General features: G+C 40.0%; 1 protein-coding gene across 2 annotated transcripts; it reads right to left on the reverse strand.

The window, feature by feature from the left end:
- Nucleotides 1-2,551: 2,551 nt before the first annotated feature.
- Nucleotides 2,552-8,488, reverse strand: LOC105043136 (thioredoxin-like protein CITRX2, chloroplastic). 2 transcript variants are annotated; one of them, XM_029265273.2, is made up of 5 exons: nt 8,222-8,488; nt 7,965-8,087; nt 3,103-3,183; nt 2,845-2,957; nt 2,552-2,740 (listed from the first exon to the last, which is right to left on the reverse strand). In XM_029265273.2, exons 1-5 carry the CDS (start codon nt 8,402-8,404, stop codon nt 2,671-2,673), a joined length of 570 nt encoding a protein of 189 aa, XP_029121106.1. In that variant the 5' UTR covers nt 8,405-8,488; the 3' UTR covers nt 2,552-2,670. The 2 variants fall into 2 exon arrangements, with proteins under 2 accessions (XP_029121106.1, XP_029121107.1); XM_029265274.2 differs by having other exon boundaries at nt 2,552-2,957; nt 8,222-8,485.
- Nucleotides 8,489-22,300: the final 13,812 nt, after the last annotated feature.

The raw sequence follows: 22,300 nt of genomic DNA on the forward strand, positions 1-22,300 counted from the left end.
GCCATAGGATTTTATGGCTGCCATCAGATCATAAAGCTAGTTTTGGAGTTAGACCAAGATATTCTTCTAACGTTTCATTATCAATGATGTGTTTAATCATCTCTGATGAAAAGCCCCCAAGTTCGAACTGTATCCATGTTTGGATCTGCGCTGATAAAATACAATCTTCTTGCTATTTGTTGGATAGCAAATAGCAAGAAGATGTTAAGATTCATCAGTCTCTGAATGAAAAAAAATTAAGTTTATTTATTGTTTTCGTGATTCACTATTGCACACCTGCCTAGCTTGTGCAAATTCATATTCATCATCAGCGCCCCAGTTTGACAAATATTGCATTGCTCTCATACTCAGGCAGCAAGATCCAAAATAGTCGCTGTCAATATCAGCCAATAAAAGTAGTAGATTATTGAACTCGCTATAAAATTGTGCTCAACTTAGAAGCAAAATTGCCAAAAATATGCTTAATTTAATGAAATGAGCTAGATCTATGCTCCTTAAATACAGAAAATTGATAAAATGAATGCAACCGTTATATTAGACCTGATAGCTTCCATGTAGAGGCGCCGAATGCAAACACGTAATGATGATGGCATGATGATTTGATAGTATGAAGTGTCAAAGAGTATCATGAAATGTTCCGAGCATCTAAGTAGACCCAATATACAAATGTGATATTAGACTTGATAACTTTCATGTAGAATTGCCGAATGCATACACGTAATGATGATGGCATGATGATTTGATGGTATGAAGCGTTAAGGAGTATCATGAAATGTTCCGAGCATCCAAGTAGACCCAAAAATTGGTTAGTACAGTTAATCCGATAGAGATGCATTACCAACAGCGAGCTTTTTGTCAGACAGCTGGTCGATGGATGTTATTTTGAGCTTGGGGCACATAATGCAGCGAATTGGGTATTTGTATGAAAAAATAGTAAAATTAATGGAGAAATGTTGCTGACTTGTTTTACAGCAGATGTTAATAAAGCACCTCTCAGCATGCAATGAGAACTGAATGACAGGTTCAGAATGCTTGTTGAAGACAGAAGCCATGACGTGAGTGCAAATGACAGATCCAAAATTGATATCTACAGATGTAGAACACCAAAATGAAGCAGAGAGCAAAACTTTCTGAAGTTTTTTAGACGTGGCATACTTGCTAAAAAGAACTCTACAAATACGGGCATATGCTTGTGTTCATGAACACACCTACACATTTACACATCCTGTTCACCATAAGAACATAGAAAATTGATATGATATTTACTCATTTGGAAGAGTTGCATGAAAAAATGGCTCATCAAAAGTAGCATTATGTACCTCATTATGGGCATAATCAATAGAACATTCTCTACAATGCATCATTTTGACTAGCTCATCAAATGACATAGAAAACCATAGTTAGTGCCTTAGTGGTGTGACAACCATGTTATTTCCATAAAAAATTTAAGTTTCTACTCCGAGAAACAACTGAAGTAGAAACGCCATTGGACCGTATCCGTTGGGAGACCAAGCAATTATTTGACGTGTACCAGGACAAAAAACATAAATGATGCTGCTTTTTTTGCATGTCTAAAAATGCTCCTGGACATGACGTTCCGCCTACCATGACAAGTTGTGTTTGTAGCCCTCCTTTTTGGTTGGTAATTAGGTGAGAAACTATCATACTACTTTGGTGATTGACTGATTAATTATTGACGTGTCCAAGGAAAAGGAAACTATAGCCGCCCTTTGCACGTCCACGTATGCTCCTGTACATGACGTGACAAGCCCACCATAATACGCTTTATTAGGAGCCACATATCCCTTAGGTGGCTCAAACGATCTTTTAGTAGGGGGAGAACGTTAAGGAGATCAAACAAGCTGCCTTTGCGTGTTTAAAGTTGCTCCTGAACTTGGTGCTACGTCCCCATTCCAGATGCTCATTCGAGCTAGAAAAAGATGATGTTATCAAAGTGGTTTTGATTTCCTTAGTGGCGAATCTTCTAAAGATACAATCCTCTTTCTTTACACAAAAAATAAAAAATAAAGTACAGTTCTTTTTACAAAAAAAAAAAAAGTACAGTTCTTCTTTTCCTTTCTTTTCTTTTTGATAAACTCAGTTCCCTTGCATTAGAAAACTGATATCAGAATGGTAGACCATCGTTAATTATTTTCTTAATGAACAATGGGATTTTATGGAAGCCAAAATTATTTTTATCATTTTACCATGCTTATAGCGAATCAATAATATGCCGAACAGATCTCAGAGATGACATAAAATTAGACAACAGTTTTTGGATTTCATGGATTAAAAATCTGAAGGACTATCATGGTCAAGCGTGGATCAGCATTATATATTGACAATACATCCAGAAATTATTGTCTCTCATCTTAGTCAGGATGTACACTAGCGGTTTCAAATCTTCATGAATAAACCAATAGAAAGACAAAGCTAAATACAACAGAACATGCTCAATACTCTAGTCAAAGAACAAAACCAGCATGGCATCATTGTCCATTACCATGGCTTTCTCCATTGATTGAGCCATCAGAGAATCCCATAGCACTACTAGCCTTCTAAGCTGTGGCAGCTTTCACCACATTTTTTATTCACCATTTCACTTCGCTACGATTCGAGGGGAAAAAATCATAGGAGCAGAACTATTAATCTACTGTATTATTCTACGTTCTACATATATCGAGGCTGCCAGGTCACCTTCAGATCATGAAGTAGTTCTGGAGTTGCACCTACCATGTCACTACAATAGCATGCAAACAAGCAATCTTTAAATGAGATGACTGTCATAAACTCCATGGTGAAAACAGCTACACCACCAACAAGCCTTCGAGATATTCTTCTTACATTTCATTATCAATGATGTTTTTAATCATCTCTGACGGGACAAGCCCCTCAGTTCGAATGGCATCCTTGTTTGGATCTGGGCTGATAAAATACAATGTTGGTAGTCCCCGAACCTGTTACAGTTTATATTTTGAAAAAGTAAGAAGGGCATTACTCAGAAAAAAAACAAAAGAAAAAGTAAGAAGGGCAGGAGATAGTAAAGATTCAACAGTCTCTGGATGAAAAATTTTATTGCTTTCATATGTTGCTATTGTATACCTGCATATCTCGTGCAAATTCATATTCATCATCAGTGTCCACCTTGACAAACAGTGCATTGCTCTCGTACTCCACAGCAAGCTGCAAAATAATCACTGTGGATATCAGCCCATAAGAATTTCATAACGAATTCTCTATAAAATTTTGCTCATCTTAGAAGAAAAATTGCCAGATGTATGCTTAATTTAATGAAATGAGCTAAATCTATGCTCCTTAAGCTCATAAAATGTGATAAGATGATTGCAAACTGTTATGTTTGACTACTTTCGAACAGAATTGCCAGAAGCAAGCACGTCAGGATGATGGCATGATGATATGATGGTACGAAGTGTCAAGAGCATCATGAAGTGTTCCAAATGTCCAACACACTATAAGACGCAAAAGTTAGTTTGCACACTCAAACTGATAGAGATGCAGTACCAACAGCGAGCTTTTTCTAGAACATTACTCATGTGAATATGCTTGCATCCATGAACATGCTTACACATTTACACACCCATTCACCAGAAGAACATAGAAAATTGGGATAAAATTACTCATTTGGTGAAGGGTAGCATGAAAAATGGCCCATCAAGAGTGGCATTATGGACCTCATTATGGGCATAACCAGCGTTCAGCAGTTGTTTGGATATTTTACCATTGAACCTTTCCTAAATCCTAGAGAAGTGGGTAACTTTCATGAGCAGCCGTAGGGGCCAGGTGCATGTGAAAATAGGAAAGTGGTGCTCCAGAGAATTAGAAAGCAGTTATACTGCAGAATTGTGTATGCAAACCAACACGGTGGTTAAACTGTAATGAACATAATAGCTGACTGAAATAAGACAAGATGATACAACTTCTGAGTTCAACTACTGCTGGTGAGTGACTGATAAGCGAGTTGAAGAATACTGGAGAATATGCATGAGCAAGAACGAGAGTGAGATGAAACTCCCAGCAAATGCAGCATCTTCAATACAAGATACTGATTTCAGCATGTCAATGGGTACGGTCGGGCCTCGACCTGAAACAAGTCCAGGTTACAAACTTGAGGCCCAAGCCAGACCTAAGGGTACCAGGCCCCAGCCCAACCTGAACCAGTAAACTTTTGGACTGGCAAGGGCTCAAACCGCGCCCCTATTCATTTTTCTGTCAAAACTCCAGCCTGGGACAGGCCGAAATTAACCATCCTTCCTAAAAATTGTCCAAATTGGGTTTTGACCTAAATTTCCGGTCTGATCCTGGTTTTTTCAAGGTCAGGTCTCCAGGCTGCTCAGACCAGCCTGGCCCATTGACAGCTTATACTGAATATACAAGTTTGTGGATGGTTGACATATTTTTCACTCTGGCCTTTTTCCCATATAAAGGATTCAGCTCGGTTCACACCAACAACAAAAATCCTCATCAATCGACAGCAACATCAATCAAAAGCAACAATAACAAGAAACAACCAGGACAACAATGAAAGAATCCATTGAAACACAAATGCATGTCTTACTTGCATAAGTACAAGTGCAACTAAGAAATAAATAAAGCTAACGGTACTCCATATTTAACTAAATAAGTATCTTCTATTAAGAAGTAAAAAGAAAGAGGCATTCAAATAAAGAATTTTTAATGCTAGCTATCATATCTTGAATAATTTCCATCTGTAGACAAGCAAATGCTGACAAGATGAAGTATGGGTTCAGGAATATCATTTACAGATTGCAATTCTTCTGTCAACAGATCAGAAAAAGGCTCCTCGCTAAGCTCGCAAACTAACCCCAGTGTTTCGTAGCATTAGTCAAATAAAATATGGAAAGTCAGGATATCTCATGTTTTGTGCTTAATTTAATTTCTGAAAATGAAATATGTGCAAGGAGAAAGATTGTAAAGATATTCTGAAGTCGGTGTGCCACCCAAGGTCTAAGATTCCAGCAACTGGGATCTAGCCAGAAAAGAATATATCAGCCATCCTGTGCTAGCTCATGGGAGGTCGCATGAGATTTCTACATTCCTTTTTAGTAACTTATAGAAGAACCAAAGGGAGGAAAAAAACACGATTCAGAAGAGAAAAAAAGAGATAGGCGGTCAACCATTTTTCCACATGGTAGAACTTGTATTTGTTCATCTATTTAAAACTTGTAGTAGCCATATCTTTCAAGCACTAATAATTGGACAAGAGCAAGATTACATGTCAGCTGTATGAATCGCTTTGCTCATACTCTCCAGTTTGAGTAAAACAACAACAAGAAGTGTGTATTGAATGAAACATATTATTGCAGGAACATAGCTTGCCTCTTACAGCAGAATGAACACTGAATCAACCATTCTATGATTTTTTACCACACTGGGTATGTTTTAGGAATCAATATAGATGTGCTTCATAAAAGATTTCTCCATTTATGAATTTCCTTTTGCAAATAGAAATAGTTCATAGGATTCCTTTTTTTGATTGGGAAAGGAACTTCTAATATTTCTTGGAGGAGCATTAAGATTCCCAATTGAGGAATTTATAATAAATTGAAGGTTTTATGATATTTTCAAATTTTATTTTGACTAGGAAGGGTTGGTGTTTTTCTTAGTTTTCTTCCAAGTGCGTTTTGGCCAAGGACTTCAATTACTAGAGATCAAGGGAAATACATGTGAGACAAAAGAGGTACAATTTTTTATGAGGCTATCAGAAAGGTGGCCATATCATTGAAATCTCTCTCTCTCTCTTTCTGTCCACCCCCCAGGCCCCGGCCCCCACTTCCCTCTCTTCGGACTTCGACACTCGAGCTAATCCAGCTATAGGACTTCTTCTCATTAGCCAGTAAGCCAAAGTCTGCCTCTGGAGTTTGGGAATCTCACACTGTCCTTGGCAATCTGTTAACAGATTTCTACTCATGTGTCATGAGTCCTGCATATTACTTACAGCAGGGAGGCGAAATTCCTTTGTTTTGAAAATACATGGCTGAACATCCAGTGTGATTAGATGGTGGCAAAATAGTACATGTCTATCAATGATGGGTTTGAGTTTGTGACTGACACAACCATTGCTGGAATTCTGTTTCTTAGAAAAGAAGCAAATATTGTATAACAGAGATGCCTAGAGTCCTAATTGACGTTGACAAGATCCAGAATCAAGTTTCTAACTTAAACATGAATGAAGGAAGTGACATCCTGCAAAAAAGAGCTAGGTGAAATCTTCAGCAAGGAAAGGCTTTCATGGAGACAGATCAAACTCTCCATAACTGAAGAAGTGGAACATAATACTGCATATATCCTCAAAAACTCCTCAAAGTGACAAAGGGTAGAAAGCTTGGTTAAATTATTGAACAACAAAAGAACATGCAGTTCTGTATTTCCTATCAAGATTGACTCCATGTATGGCTTGATATAATACAGAATAACAGATAGCGCATTTGCTTGTCCATGGTGAATCTTTCTCACAACTTATCAAGTGAATGATTTTTTTTTTTTTTCTGTTTCAAACTATGGTTAATGTGAAGTATTTGAAGTAGAAGAAAGAAGTTTTCTTCCGGTAATATGTCTAAAGGAGTTCCAAATGGATCCACCAATTCAACAATTAATCGAAGTTCTAGAATGCCTAACCTACATTACATGTAACAGGAGAGCCTAGAATTATTATCAGTACTATTTATTGGAGTAGTTAATATGTTTCGATGTCAAAAAAACTACTTACTGTTGGAATGGCACTGTGAATGACATTTGCTCCTAGTTTTGTATTTTCTACATCCTCTGTTCTATGCATACAGTATATTCAATTGGGTAAATCTTATAAAATTGATTTATTATCATTCAAAGTTCTAACATATTAGATTTTCAAAATGTTATCAATTTGACCAAGCAGTTTATGAACCAACATCGTTAACTTAAACTCTCTTCAATTATTTTTCTATACAGAAGCTAAAATAATGGATTATTTTTCTATACAGAACCAACATGGTTGGCTTCATGTTATGAGACACGAGTTGCATCAGAATGATTACTACCTTTGATAGGAAAACTTTCTTCCTGAGTAACTCATTTCAGATTAATTATCCTAGACTTACCTAATGGGTACTTGTCTTTGGATTCCTTTTCCTTATACATTGTCTTATGATTAAATGTCTTTATTCAAACAACATCTAGTATGAACATACAATAATGTAGTGAGTAAAAGTCGTTTGAAAGTGTTGTTCCACTGCACCATTTCCAAATTGCAACTGCTTACAAGTTTTGTTAGTTCAGAAACTGAGATCTCATGCTTCTTAACAATGAAAAGAAAATGTCTCTTATGCTGCTTGCAAATTGCATTTAGGAAAGCCAGAGCCAAGTTCCCCAGATATAAACACTTTCCACCACACTGAATCAGATAATGCATTCATCAACTGCAACCAAGGAGCCAGAGCATTTTCCATGATCTCAATTGTTCTTTTGAAATATATTTTTCTTTCAAATGTAAGATCAAGCATATAACGATGGGGAAACCAAAAATCAAACAGTTGGCATGCATCATGAAGTTTGACCAGAATCTCCATTTACTCCGTGTCAAAACATGCCTCCAAATCAACTGCTCTAATCACCAACAACTTAAACCCCAACTCCACATCCTTTCACCATTCAGTTACGGTATTATATAGCATCGGAAATTTTTTTCAAAAATAAAAGGAACTTCTTTCTAACAAACGTGACTTTCTTTCATCTGGATGAGATTCTTACCATCTTTTATCTCATATAATTAATTAAAAAAAGATTTGATTTTAGCTCTCTGCTTCTAAAGGATCCATCTTTTTGCAAAAGAGACACATATGAACAATGAAAGCACTAATATATTAAACTATCTATATTCCTTCACATGATATTGAAAAAGAACCAAAAAGAGGGGGGAAAAGGAAGATTAAGGGGAGAAAGTGCACCATTTCAAGCTCCTGGGCCATTATAATACAGGGCCCACACCAAGTAGCATAGAAACACCCGATGAGCGGAACGCTTCTCTCCCCATTCACCAGATCCTGCACCTCCTTCGCCGACACCTTCTTCTGCTCTCCACCCCCACCCACAACACCCACCAAAACCCAGAGAATAACAGTAAGAAAGGAACTAAAAGTGGCAACGGAGAAGAGAAAGGAGATGAGAATAGAGAGATGCCACGAGATAATCTTCTCTGATGTACTTGGCCAAGGGGGATTTGGCTAACCGACCTTCCGACGCTGCTGCTGCTGCTGCACTTCCGGCTAAGGGAAATCCAAGAGGAGAGACGTTTGGTGCTGGAGAGGCCAAAGAATGGGCTTCGAGGTGTCAAGAGACGAGAGGACGCAAAGCCGAAGGAGGTGAAGCTCTGGAGAACCGCGGCCATTCCCGTCGTCGCAGAGTACGGCGGAATGGAACCGAAGCGAATGGATTGATAACTGAACCACGGTTGCCGACTTCCAGAAACACTTCTCTGACCGAAACTACCACTGACCCACCCGACTCCTTGCAAATGTGTTTGGATTTGGAGCTGAGTCGGTGTTAACCCGATCCGACCCGACTCGTTGGGCCACTTTAGATTTGAAAATCTTTCCACATCTTTGAAACCCGCCGCACTGACCAGGTTGTTGTGGTCCAACCCGACTTGAATTAATAGGCCTTGCCCTGATCGGCTTTCCATCAATCAAGATCGATGATACTTCGCCGACTAAAGGCAACGAGCTTAGCCAAGTCGGTACCAAGCCAACTTAGAACGACATGCAGTCTACATACGATCTTCGACTAGCTGGCGACATTCGATGCATAGCCGAGTACTTCCTTGGTGTCCTACCAGCTACCCAGTCAAGTAGCACTATTCGCGGAGTCACTCATCCGACTTTCGAACCTCCGAACATGGGCATCAGCCAAGCAACCAAATACTGAACGTGGCCGCCATGTTGTCCCATCAGGCCACATCAAGTCCGTCATCCAGAAGCCATACCTTGGGTAGTTGGTTATGCACCATGATGGAAAGTCACGAGCTCATTAATTACGCCACACGCACGGTAGCGTCCGCCACTGCAGCTATCTGCGCACCAAATATAAAATACGCTCTCTGTTAGGACCATTTAAGGATGTCCCATATGTCTCCATGCGATGAGACACGCTTGAAATGACTACCTGTCCTTTCGCTATTAACTTTTCTCCCTCTGCAAATACAGGTAAGCGGAGACTCCTCCAGGTAGGTATGTCTCATGCGCTCGTGCTTGAGACCCTGATGCCAAAAATCTATTCCACTATCTATTGAGCGATATCTCTAATTTGAGTGTCGGAGGGTTCTCGCCGAAGCAACCTCTGACAGAACTTTTCTTGCGGATCTCACACCTCCGGCATCGGACAGAGATCATCGTCGGCATCGGCCGCCAGCCCTCACTCTCGCTCTTGGCATCCTCGACTGTGCATCCATCTCCAGTAGCTAGGCATCCTCTTTCGGTTCTTTACCGTCCGATATTTAGACGCAATAACTCGATCCTCAGTCAACCATCCCATTGGAGATGAGCTGCAACACCCCCTGTTATCTGGTAATTGAGAGCGTAAATAGAAATGAAGGATGCATGGCAACATTGCATCGTTGATGGATGCCCAAGAATCACAAGGAGGTTTGTGCTATGATATTAGAGATTTTGACTTATGATTAGTTTGTATCCTACACCTCCTTTTTTTTTTCTTTTTTTTTTTTTGGGCTTTGGGATAGTTAAACAATTTGAATATAAACAAAAGATTCATCACAATGCAAGCTCTAGTCAATGCATGCAAGATACAAAGCAATTTATATGGAAGCTCGAAAGCCCATGCTAGGAAGATAAAGGGGGATGGTGAGGAGGAGGAGAATTGAAGGGTTGAGTTAGAAACCATTCTTGACATAAGATGATGGAATATATAAGAATAGTGGTGTATTGAGACCCATGCAATATAAGGTTTAATCATGTTAGGCTTGTTTCGATGATGCTAGGTCCCCATAATTAGGTCACCATTACAGGAAGAGCCTCTCTATCAAATCCTTAATTCTAGTCAGAGTTAGCATTCGAATTAGTAATATCTCTTCCAAAATTAAATTTTGATGGCACAAGGCACCTTATTTTTGATGAAGGATTAAATGGACATTCCATAGACACTCTATTATTTTGTGGAAGAAAAACTTTGTAGTTCCCTTCTTCATATTGATCCAGCATTAAAATCTTACTTCATACCACAAATGATTATTGTAAATATTCTATGGCATGGTAGCAATCATTGGATCATTTTGCTATGTGCACTGTTAATACAATCAGATTTGCTCCCCCAATTCACGGTCAGCCTTCCGACTATGTGCCGGTATTTGATGGTGGATCGTTAAAGTTGGACCGTCGAATGAGTTTCGGTTCAACTACAACGTCTATAATCGACATCATAGAACAGCAGCCGACCATCAGTCAGTAAGTCGACTGATTGTCAATAAATTCTAACTGACTTTTTAGATAATAATTTATCTTAACGACTTGATCGACTGTACGATCGATACACAGTCGGTATATCAGAAATCATCAGCGTAAAGAGCACGTAATGGCTATATACCATAATTATTAGTAGGCATTAACTGTCCATCCTACGATCACATAATGCTGAGATAAACGAGACCCCACGTGCTTATCCATCACAGATAGTTACACCCAAATTGTCTATATAAGGGAGAGATATGAGGACAACAAGGGTAAGATATACTGGGCTGATACTCTGTCAAAGTCTACTTTCAACTATCCTATTCACCACTCTCTGCTAACTTAGGCATCGGAGGGTCCCCGCTGGACACTGCTCCGATCAGTGTAGACTTGTTTTATAGATTGCTCGTCATCAGACTCAGGCATACTCAGAGATTAGCCGCAATAGATTGACATGCCAGGTAAGGGGGTGAAAGATCCAATTACAATAGCAAAAATGAGAGCCCAAAATGCTTCCATCGGCTCTGTCCGAGAATCTTTCTGTCGAAAAGATCTTCCACCTCGACTTTTACTTATAAAGCCCAGTTTCTCACATCTGATTGTCATTACAAATATCCAACAACTCGCTGCTTTAATACAGCAAATGAAAATACTGACGGAGATAGTGCATAGCCTCTAGCAATAGCAAACACAGCAGCAGCAGCAACCGATAATGAAGAAGCCAGTGCCACATATAGTGCTGTCCAGGTACAGTCGATGTGCCCCACGATGGTCTCCTTCTCCATCCCCAAAATAATGACAGGCTCGACACTCTCATCATGTCGAGTCACCATCTTCTCGGCACTCCTATCATGCCTCTTGTCATCAGCGGCAGTCTCTTTCTCCTTCTCGCTACCACATTATCAAGAAGGAGAAGAGACCACGCTCACCTTCAACTTCTCCCTCCTCAAGTTTTTTAGGGGATTCTATCCCCGCATTCTCACAGCAACGGCGACTCGACGATTATGAGCATAAGTTTGGAGAAATTGATTGCCGACTCGTCCAACTCCAGGTGGATGGTCGAAAGCCTTCCAATGATCTTGACATCCACACTACTCCATCTTTCTCTCGACGCATATTGGACGAGTTGATCCCGACTCAGTTCAAGATACCACAGATAGAGCCTTATGACGGTTCCATCGATCCTGTCGATCACTTGAAGAGCTACAAAGCTCTCATAATCATCCAGAGGACAACCGACGTCCTTTTATGCCTTGATTTTTCGATCACTATTTGGAAAGCTACTCGGACCTGATATTCTAGGCTCTAGTCGGGAAGCATCCATTCCTTCGAGCAGATAGAACAATCATTCATGGCTTACTTCAGCATGAGCAAGAGAATGCCGCGAACATCTGACAGTCTCTTCTCCATCAAACAAAATAAAGGAGATACTCAGAGGAGCTTCGTGGTGCATTTCAATACTGCCACACTTGAAGTCAGAGACCTCAATGAGGACATGGCCATCTCGACCATGAAGAGAGGTCTAAGAGGTTTCAGATTTACTTTTTTTTTGGATAAGACCCTTCCTCGGACATATACGAAACTTCTCAAGTGTGCGTAAAAGTATATTCACATGGACGAAGGTGCCACTGACCGTATCAATTAGAAAAAAAAGAAATGAAAGAGTGGAGCTCCAACTGAGCTAAGTTGGACATCAAATAATAAAAGAGCTTCACCCCACGGATGGAGTCTGAAACTGAATAACTTCGATTTCAGATATGACTCCTACACTCCTCTCTCTATCCCTCGTGCACAAATTTTGATGAAAATCAAGGGAGAAGAATATCTTCGTTAGCCTCCACCAATGAAAGTACCACCAAGGAGCCACGACAAGAGAAAGTATTGTCAGTTCTATCGTGATCATGGTCACGATACCGAATAATATATTCAACTCAAGGATGAAATAGAAGCTCTGATTTGATGAGGCTATCTCAAAAAGTTTCGACGTGATCATCCGACTCAACTTCCTACCGACCGACAACCTCAGCTCCAACCTGAGGAAGTAAATAATAATTGATCAATGGTGGAGGTCATCAATATGATCTTCAGGCAACCAAGAGACTGGAGGACAAACTTCAAAGAAGAGTCACTTAAAAAGCAACGGCATGATAATGTAATCTCTTTTTCGGATGATGATGTTCGAGGAGTACAAATCCCTCATGATGATGCTGTCGTTGTCTCGACGATGATAACAAATTTTGATGTAAAAAAATTTCTTGTGGATAATAAAAGTTCGACTAATGTCTTGTTCTACTCCACTTTCTCACAAATACGACTACGACTGACCGACTCAGAAGAGTCTCTACACTCTTGATCGGTTTCACTGAAGATGCAGTTAGTGTGGTGGGCGAAATTATTCTCTCTTTGACTGCATGAACCGAACCACGATAAAGCACTATCATTTTAACATTTACGATTGTGCAAGTTTCTTTGGCTTACAATACCATACTCGAATGATTGAGACTTAACGCGTTGAGAGAGGTTGTTTTAACTTACCATCGTCATATCCGATTTTTAATAAGAGATGGAGTCAGGGAGATGTGAGGGGATCAGCAACTGATCCGATATTATTTCATGATTTTTGCTGAAAGTAGCAAGCCTGAAGACCCTCTGTCGGTTGACAAACTGGACCAGAGAAATAATGAAGAAAGAGATAAGCTGGTTGAATAACTGATTTCGATCCCATTGAGAGAAGAAGATCTGACTAAAACTATTCAAATTGGGTCGCTACTATCTGAGTCGGAGCAGAATCAGTTGGTGGATCTACTAAAAAGAAATACTGATATTTTTGCTTGGTTGGTAGTCGGCATGCCCGAAATTCCATCATATGTAATAACTCATCGATTAAACGTCGATCTAAAAGTTAAATTGATGAGACAGAAGAAAAGATCTTTTACTCCAGAGAGGTAGAAGGCCATCGATGAAGAAGTAGACAAGCTTCTTGTGGTGGACCTCATCAGAGAAGCCAATTATCCAGATTGGCTAGCCAACATTATGATGATGAGAAAAGCTAATGAAAAATAGAGGATCTGTATCAACTATACCAACCTGAATGAAGTATGTCTAAAGGATATGCTTCCCTCTGTCGAAGATTGATCAGTTAGTCGATGCAACATCAGGGCATAGACTCTTGAGATTCATGGATGCTTTCTCGAAATACAATCAGATCTGAATGACATTCGAGGATGAAGAGAATACAGCCTTCACAACTGATAAAGATATCTACTGCTACAAAGTGATGCCATTTGGCTTGAAGAATGCCGGAATGACCTACCAATGGCTAACCAACAAAGTGTTTAAGACACAAATCGGATGCAACATAAAAGTTTATGTCGATGATATGCTGGTGAAAAATGCTGAAACCCATGATCACGTTTGGGACTTAGAGAAAATTTTTAGCACGCTTTGATGACATCAGATGAAGTTGAATCTGACTAAATGTGCATTCGATGTGATAACTAAAAAATTCTTCAATTTTCTCATATCGTAATGAGAAATCGAGGCTAACCTGAAGAAGATAAAGACCATCATCGATATAAAGCATTTCAGCTCCAAGAAGGAGATATCGTAACTTAATGGGAGGATTGTCGTACTTAGCCGATTCATCTTAAAGTCGGTAGAAAGATGTCTAACCTTCTTCAAGATTTTGTGGCAAATAAATAACTTTTCATGATTGGATGAGTGCCGACAGACCTTCGAAGATCTGAAAAAGTACTTGATGTCTCTCCTACTACTTACAAAATCGAAGGAGGGAGAGATGTTGTATCTCTATTTGTCTATGTCATTAGAAGCAGTCAGCTCGGTTCTTATCCAGGAGGATGAAAATCGAATTCAACAGCCTATCACTACACTAGTAAAGTACTCCACAATGCTGAGATAAGATACTCGAGGGCAGAGAAGATGATCTACTTTTTGATTATATCAACTCAGCAACTTCGACCGTACTTCCAAGTGCACTCGATAATCATCTTGACAGATCAATCTTTGAAGATGATCTTACATCAACTAGACACCTCCGATCGGATGGTGAAATGGATGATCAAACTCAGTAAATTTGACATACAATATCATCCACAGCCATCAATATAGGCTCAAGTCTTAGCCGACTTTATCACTAAGTGCACTGCACTCGATGATAGATTTGATCACAAATCCGATGACAAGTCGGAGCAAGTTGAAAATTCAGAGGTTGAATCAGAATCTATTTGGATGTTACATATTGATGGAGCATCCAACGCTCAAGGAAGTGGAGCCGACCTCATCCTCACCAACTTCGAAGGGACCGTAACTGAATATGCCCTCTAGTTCAACTTCAAAACTTCTAATAATCAAGCCGAATATGAAGCCTTACTAGCTGGCTTGAAGATTGCGAAAAAGCTTGGTGTAGACAACTTGAAGGTCTTCATCGATTCATAATTGATCATTAGACAGATCAAAAGAGAATTTAAAGTCCGAGATCCGATCATGATGAAGTACCTTCACAAGTGAGAGACCTCATCCAAACCTTCAAATATTTCGAGATCTCTCATATTCTAAGAAGTAAAAATGTATATGCCGATGTACAATCTCGACTAGCGACTACTTCCAATCTACTCGATCGAACATTCATCGAATATCTCGAACAACCGAATATGGACAAGGTCGATGAAATGCATTAAATAAATGATGAATCAAGTTGGATGGATCCGATCATTTACTACGTAATCAATGATACTCTTTTCAAAAACTATTCTAAAGCCAAACGACTAAGATGAATGGCTTCACAATATGTGTTGATGAATGGACAGCTATACAAGAGGTCATTCTCACTTCTATTGCTTAAGTGCTTGAGACCTACTGAGGCCGATTATACTCTCTAAGAAGTCCATAAAGAGATTTACGAAAATGACTTGGAGGGTAAATCGCTGGCCTACAAATTCTATGATGGAGATACTACTGGCTCACCATGAGGAAAAATACAACCGAGCTTGTTTGAAAATGTGAAGCATATCAAAAGTATGCCAACCTACAGCATCAACTGGCTAACTAGTTGATCTCAATCATTGCACCATGGTTATTTGCACAATGGAGAATCGACATATTCAGTCTTTTTCCTTCGACAATTGATCAAAAAAGTTCTTAGTCGTTGCAATGGACTATTTCACCAAGTAGATGGAAGCTGAACCCCTGGCACAAATTACTGAAGAAAAGATGGAAGACTTCATTCAGAAATCTATCATATGTCGATTCGGATTACCACGCACTATCATTACCGATAATGGTCGATAATTTGATAATCAAAAATTTAAAAAATTTTGTGTAAAACTTCATATCATGCACAAACTTATCTCTGTCAGCCATCTCCAATCAAATGGTGAAGTGAAAGCTACAAATTGAACAATTCTACATAATCTCAAGATCCGACTGAATGAAACCAAATCACTGTAGGTGGAAGAGCTATACCCGATCTTATAGGCTTATCGGATGACTTCTCGCATTCTGATAGGAGAGTCACCATTCAATCTGACATATGGAATAGAAATAATGATCCCATTGGAGATCAGGCAACCATCAATAATGATCGGACAATATGCAGAGCCAAGTAATTTTGATTGTCGAAGGGTCGAGTTGAATTTACTCCCAGAGGTTCGACAGCAAGCTCTAGTAAGAATGACTGTATATCGACAAAGGATAGCCCGGTATTATAATGCAAGAGTTAAGCTGAAGGTCTTCCATTTTGGAGACTCAATCTCAAGAAAAACAGAAGTTTCAAAACCCTTGGACCAAGAAAAGTTATCTCCTAACTGAGAAGAATCTTACAGGATGATCGAAACCCTTTGTCCAGGTGCATATCAACCAGAGATCCTCGACAGAATGACTGTTCTCTGGACATGAAATATCGATAATCTACGAATGTACTATCAATGAAGTTGTCTACATATAATAGTATATTCGAACTTTCTACTTTCAACCGAGTATCCAACTATCTACAAATATGGTGTCTGACTGATAACCAATCAACCAATATATGTACCGACCTAATTTCAATCGGATGACTCTACATATCGACATCAAGCAGACGACTGCATATACTGACTTAATTACGATTGAGCGGAATGATATGCTGACTCAACTATGGTTGAGCGAAACAAAAAGCCGACTCGACTCTGATCGAGCGAAAGATATACCGATTCGACTTTGATCGAAAGATATTCGATTAGCCCCCATATATCAAATACTTAAAAAAAATTATGCTTGAAGTTTAGTCGGCTGATACCCAACTAACAAGCAAATTCTATGACTTTGACTACTGATGTTATTCATCTACCAACTGATAGTCAGTTACATTGACAACAATTTTTACGATAAATGATACATTCAAAAAGATTTAACACTTAAGAAAAAGGTTCTTTCATTTATCAATAGAGGATTACAAAAATCAGACTAAAGTCCAGTTATAAAAACAAAAGTCGGACTAAAGTCTGGTACAAAAAAACAAAAAAGAAAAAGTGAAGACCTACTTACACCGACTGCTGCTCGGTCTCTTTGGCTGTTGCTTTGGTCTCTTGGACCATGACTGCTGTCGGTTCTATTTTAAATAGCGCAGGTGCAACTTTCTTGGTTGGAGCAGTCACATCATCGATCGGCTCTACTTCTATCTCTCTCTCTTCAGAGGTCGGGACAGTGATGCTGCTCAGATCTAGGTCCTGGTAAAATTTTTCGACAGCATCTCTATCATCTTCATGCCCAACCCAGTAGGCCGCATTGCCACTCTTGATGATTTCATTTTTAAAATCTTCAAACTTCTTATAGTCCTCAATGGCCCGCTTTTGCGCCCGATTGAGAGCTTCTTGGCAGTCTTCGCCTCTTCCTTGGCAGACACCGACACTGCATCGGTCAGTGCCAACTTCAACTCAGTGGCTCGATGCCTCTCCCGCTCACCCTCTAGCTTGTGGAAACAGTTGTTGCGTTCCCCCTAGAACCGACTGAGTGTGCTCTTCTTTCTCTAGATTTGGGTCTCTTAGGACATGACTGACTGTCGAACCAACTCTAGTTCGGCTTTCATACGAAAAATCTCTTTTTGGTACTTCCCTTTTCGCTCAGTTGCCGCTTGAAGGTGCTATACAGCGGCAACTTTGTCGGCATTTGTGGCTGTAACCTTTCGATGGAGATCTGCGATCCCCTGGTACCTTTTTTCTAATACCGACATGTCGTGCGCCAGCTGAAAATAAGAGAGAATAGTTAGAAAAAGCAAGTAGAAGAGGCGCAAATGGAAAATGGATTACTAACTTATATTGAGGATTATCGGATAAAATGATGAGAATATGTCGACCACGATCTGACTCTTCCTATTCTCTCGATCAAACGGGAGAAGCTTAGCCTCTACAAGCTGCTTCGCCAGTGTTGGGTTCACCCGGGCCAACTCACCTAACGGCACCCGAATGTTGCAATGCTCCGTCCAACCTTCCAAAGCCTCACTACCAGCTGAAGCTTCTAGTGCCTTCCCTCGCTCTTGGGCAAACAGTTGATCAACTGGAGCCACCATCCATTCGAGTGTAGGAGGCTTCCGAGATAATGTCGTCCAATGTTGACCGACTTTGGCTCAGGCGTAGGAGGCGCCTGAGATACTGTCGGCCCCTCATTGGCCGGCTCTGAATCGATGATCATGACGGTGTCGTGATTGCCTGGTTGCCTAATCGACGAAAGAACTCCGACTGGTGGTAGGGCCACTAGAGCCGATAGTGCAATGACTGCTTCTGTATGGGCCTCGAAAGCAATTACCGACGGTGCTTTGGTATGGGCCTCAAAGACTACTACCGACGGTGTGTCGGACCGACTCTTCTTTGGAGCCCGAGATGGCCCTGCACCAGCAACGGGCCTCTTTTTGACAGTAGCAAACCTTCGGATTTCATCTGCCGAAGGTTGTGCCAAAGATCGCATAGCTGCAAGCAAAAGACAACAACAATAACTTAGCTACAAATTTGAAATCAGATGATAAAAAAAAAACTACACTATGCTATACCTACGGCAAGCGCTGAACTAAGTTCAACGTCGCACAGGACCTGCTCCGTCAACAGCTTCCGTTGCGAAGAAACTTCCATGTCTTTCAAATGCAGGAAGTCTTCCTGATCAATGACATTGACTCGACTGTGATCATTCTGGCTCATTCTTAGTACACCCCAAGAAGTTAGAAAATCCCAAAGCAAAGAAGAAGAAACAAAAAAAAATTGATTTTTCCATCCATGGATGGAAAAAGGAATATCAGAGATAAAGGACAGACTCTGTCTCGGATTAAAAAATCACCAACCCTTGGCCTTAGGATGAAGGCAAAGAACAAAGAAAGTATGAAAAAGAGATGGTTTAGGATTGGTCGGGATCATATGGCATAACAAAGCGAAGCTGATAATGAGCCGAATGGAGTTTGGGCCAGCTGAGTAGGACAGATCTTATAATAATCAAGAATATTCTGAATAAACTTTAGAATCGAGAAGCGAAGACCGGTCCGAAGGTCCTCTATATAGATTGCTTCTTGGCCTGAAGGAGGAGAATTCATCCGACCATTCGGACCAGGTGCAAAAAGCTGAAATTACTTTGAAATGTGATATTGCTCCCGAAGCTGAAGAAAATTGGATTTGGACAAGGAAGAAGCTTCAATATTCGGATCCGAAGGGTAAGATATACTGGGCTGATACTCTGCCAAAGTCTACTTTCAACTATTCTGTTCACCACTCTCCGCTGATTTAGACATTGAAGGATCTCCGTCAGATACTGCTCTGGTCAGTGTGGACTTATTTTATAGGTCACTCGTTATTGGACTCAGGCATATTCGGGGATTGACCGCAACATGCACTATGGTCGCCCAAGATAACCATATGCTTTATGGGATTAGACTTTATACAAAAAGTATAGGATGAATCTTTTGGGACAAGACAATATCGTCGATGCAGATTAATAGTGATTATACCAAAAAAAAGTATAGACAAATAATAATCAATAAACGATGATGAAAATCATATATGTGACATCGCCATAGTCATGCATCATGATTATCTATTCCATTAACTGGTAGCCACAACTTTTTCGTATGCATGCATGAAAAAGACCTAAGAAAAACCATATTGCTCAGTGTCGCTAAGCAGGAGACTTTCAAGTTGATGGCCTTGCATTTCAAAGTTCTTATTTTCAAATTAGTAATCAAATGCTGGTTACGCATGGTAACAATTGACCGTACATACAAATCTCATCACACGATGAGATGAGATGATATCAAACTTAAAATGCTTCTTGAAAAGGGAGAAAAATGAATCCTTTCTTTTGTAAATCAGACGGATTAAATCATTTGAATATGGATGCACGCGTGAGAATCAAAAAATAGATTATTTAATAACTAAATCAAAAAATTTGTCAAGGAATCCCATAATGCGGGCTTCGGGATAGATCTTTGCCACCTAGCCAACTATCTCTCCTCCTCTTCTCCCTATCGACTAAGTGCACGACGATTATCTTTCTTCTTCATCTCCATACCGACTTAGTTACAAACTCAGCCGACTAAGTGCTATGCTATGAATTGAGCCAACTTAGATTGATGAAACTTGATCGAGTCGATATTTGATCAATTTTGTCCGATATATAATCGATGATTAGCCAACTACTATTCGACATATAGTCGGTATTTTACTGACGACTTCCTCGGCGTTATGCTGACTATTCTAATCCCGCAGTTTCAGAAATCAAATGACGGTTATCCGATATGAACATTAACTACATATGGATGTGGAGCGCAATAGTCGCCCACGAATGGCCCATTACTTGACCTTAATAACAGTTAATAAAGTAACCACCCAATAAATGCCGTAACTCCCACGTAGGGGTGGTAAACGGGTCGGATCGGTCATAAATGGGTCGGGTCATAAATGGGTTGAGTCAGAAAATGGTCAATCCAAATCCGACTTTTTATTAAACAGGTCAAAAATTCAAGCCTGAATCCGATCTGTTTATTAAACAGGTAACCCGACCTGATCCGCTTAACCCGTTTATTAAATAGGTCAAATTAGGTTAAACGGATTAAACAGGTTAAACGGGTTAAACAGGTTAAACGGATCAAGTTAAATGGGTCAGAAACAGATTAAATAGATTTTAAACTGGTTAAACGGGTCTTAAATGGGTTAAACAGATTAAACAGGTTGGATTAAATGGATCAGAAATAGGTTAAACAGGTTAAATGGGTTATCTGACTCAATCCAACCTAAATATTAAATGAGTTAAACGGATTAAACGGATCAGATATCTAAAACCCATATCTGACCCAATTATTAAACGGGTTAAACGGATCGATCCATTTATGATCCGAACCTGTTTAGCCTAAATCTAAACCTGTTTATGGTGGGTCGAATACGGGTCAGATTGATGGGTCGGATCATATTTTGCCAGCCCTACTCCCATATCCCGAACATTCAGGAACGAGAGTTACATAGCAACAGCTTTTCTCGCGCTATATAAAACGGTAAGTTATGGCAGATCTGGTAAGCTTTCTAATTACAAGCTTTTGCTCTTGTTTTTGGCTCTCGGCTGTGCCCTTTCTCCGACTAACTTAAGCATTGAAGGATCCCCTGCTGGATAATTTTCGACAAAAGAACTTATTTTACAAGTTTGCTGCCGCCCACAACATAGGCACTATAACTTGGCTCACGACTAACCATCTCATTGGAGATTTGCTGCAACATGGATCTATAAGAAATTTTTTCCTTTGAACATCCCCCAAACTTTTATAAACTAAGTTTTATATATTTAAATATTTTTATCTCTACTTCATTTTCTTTCTTGACTTTTTTTAACTGATAACGGGGTAGAATAGGACTCCAACATTTTTCACTCTAAGATTGTGTTTGGTAGTTGGTAATCTATGAAGATTACTGACAATTTAAAGGAGCCCCACCAGATTATTGTGTTTGGTACGTTCTTTGGATGGCAATCTGAATTATCTTGACAGTCTAAATTACCACCCAGAAGATAATCTGAATTACCTAAGGGAAGGATGGCTATCCAGATTACTAAATATTTGATAATTTGATAATAAAATTTTGGACGAAACTTCTCTCATCAAAAAAATAAATCAATCCCTCTTTCCTTCTAAGCTCTGCACCGAACACGCACTCCCAACCCCTCGTGCGGTGCCACCTCTGCGCCTCCCCTCCCCCTCTCCCCACGCGGTGCCACTTGCCACTCGCCCACACCTCCCCCCAACCCACTCGCCACCGCCCCCCAGCCATCGCTGCTCCGTGCTCCCCTCCCCCTCGCTCTCACAGGTGGCGGACGAGACTCCGATGAGGGCGGAGTTGAAGACGATCAGATCTGAAGGGTTGGGGTGCAGGGGACCGATGGGTTGGGTGAGGGCGGCAGTAAAGGTGGGTGAGGGCGACGATGGAGGCGGTCATGGGGGGCATGGGGTGCGGATTTGTCGGAGGGTCAGGAGGCGATGCGGGAGGATGGGAGGAGGTGCGGACGGTTAGGGGGCGATACCAGAGGTGTGACAGATAGGGTGCCGTGGGAGGTAGGGTGTGCGGAGTAGTCGGGGGCCGTCGGGGGTGGGGAGCCAGGGTGTGGTGTGCGGGAGAAAGAGAAAGAAGGAGAAAAAATAAAATAATAATAATAATAAGTATTAAAAAAATAAAAAAAAATTTTAGATTTTTTTATAATAATAATAATATTAACCACTGAATCATCTATTTTGATAATAAATAATTTTTATCATTAAAAATTAAATAAATAATTAAATTATTTTTAAACTTTAATATATATGAAAATTA

This window comes from Elaeis guineensis, chromosome 2, assembly GCF_000442705.2.
Source record: "Elaeis guineensis isolate ETL-2024a chromosome 2, EG11, whole genome shotgun sequence".
NCBI lineage: Eukaryota > Viridiplantae > Streptophyta > Magnoliopsida > Arecales > Arecaceae > Elaeis > Elaeis guineensis.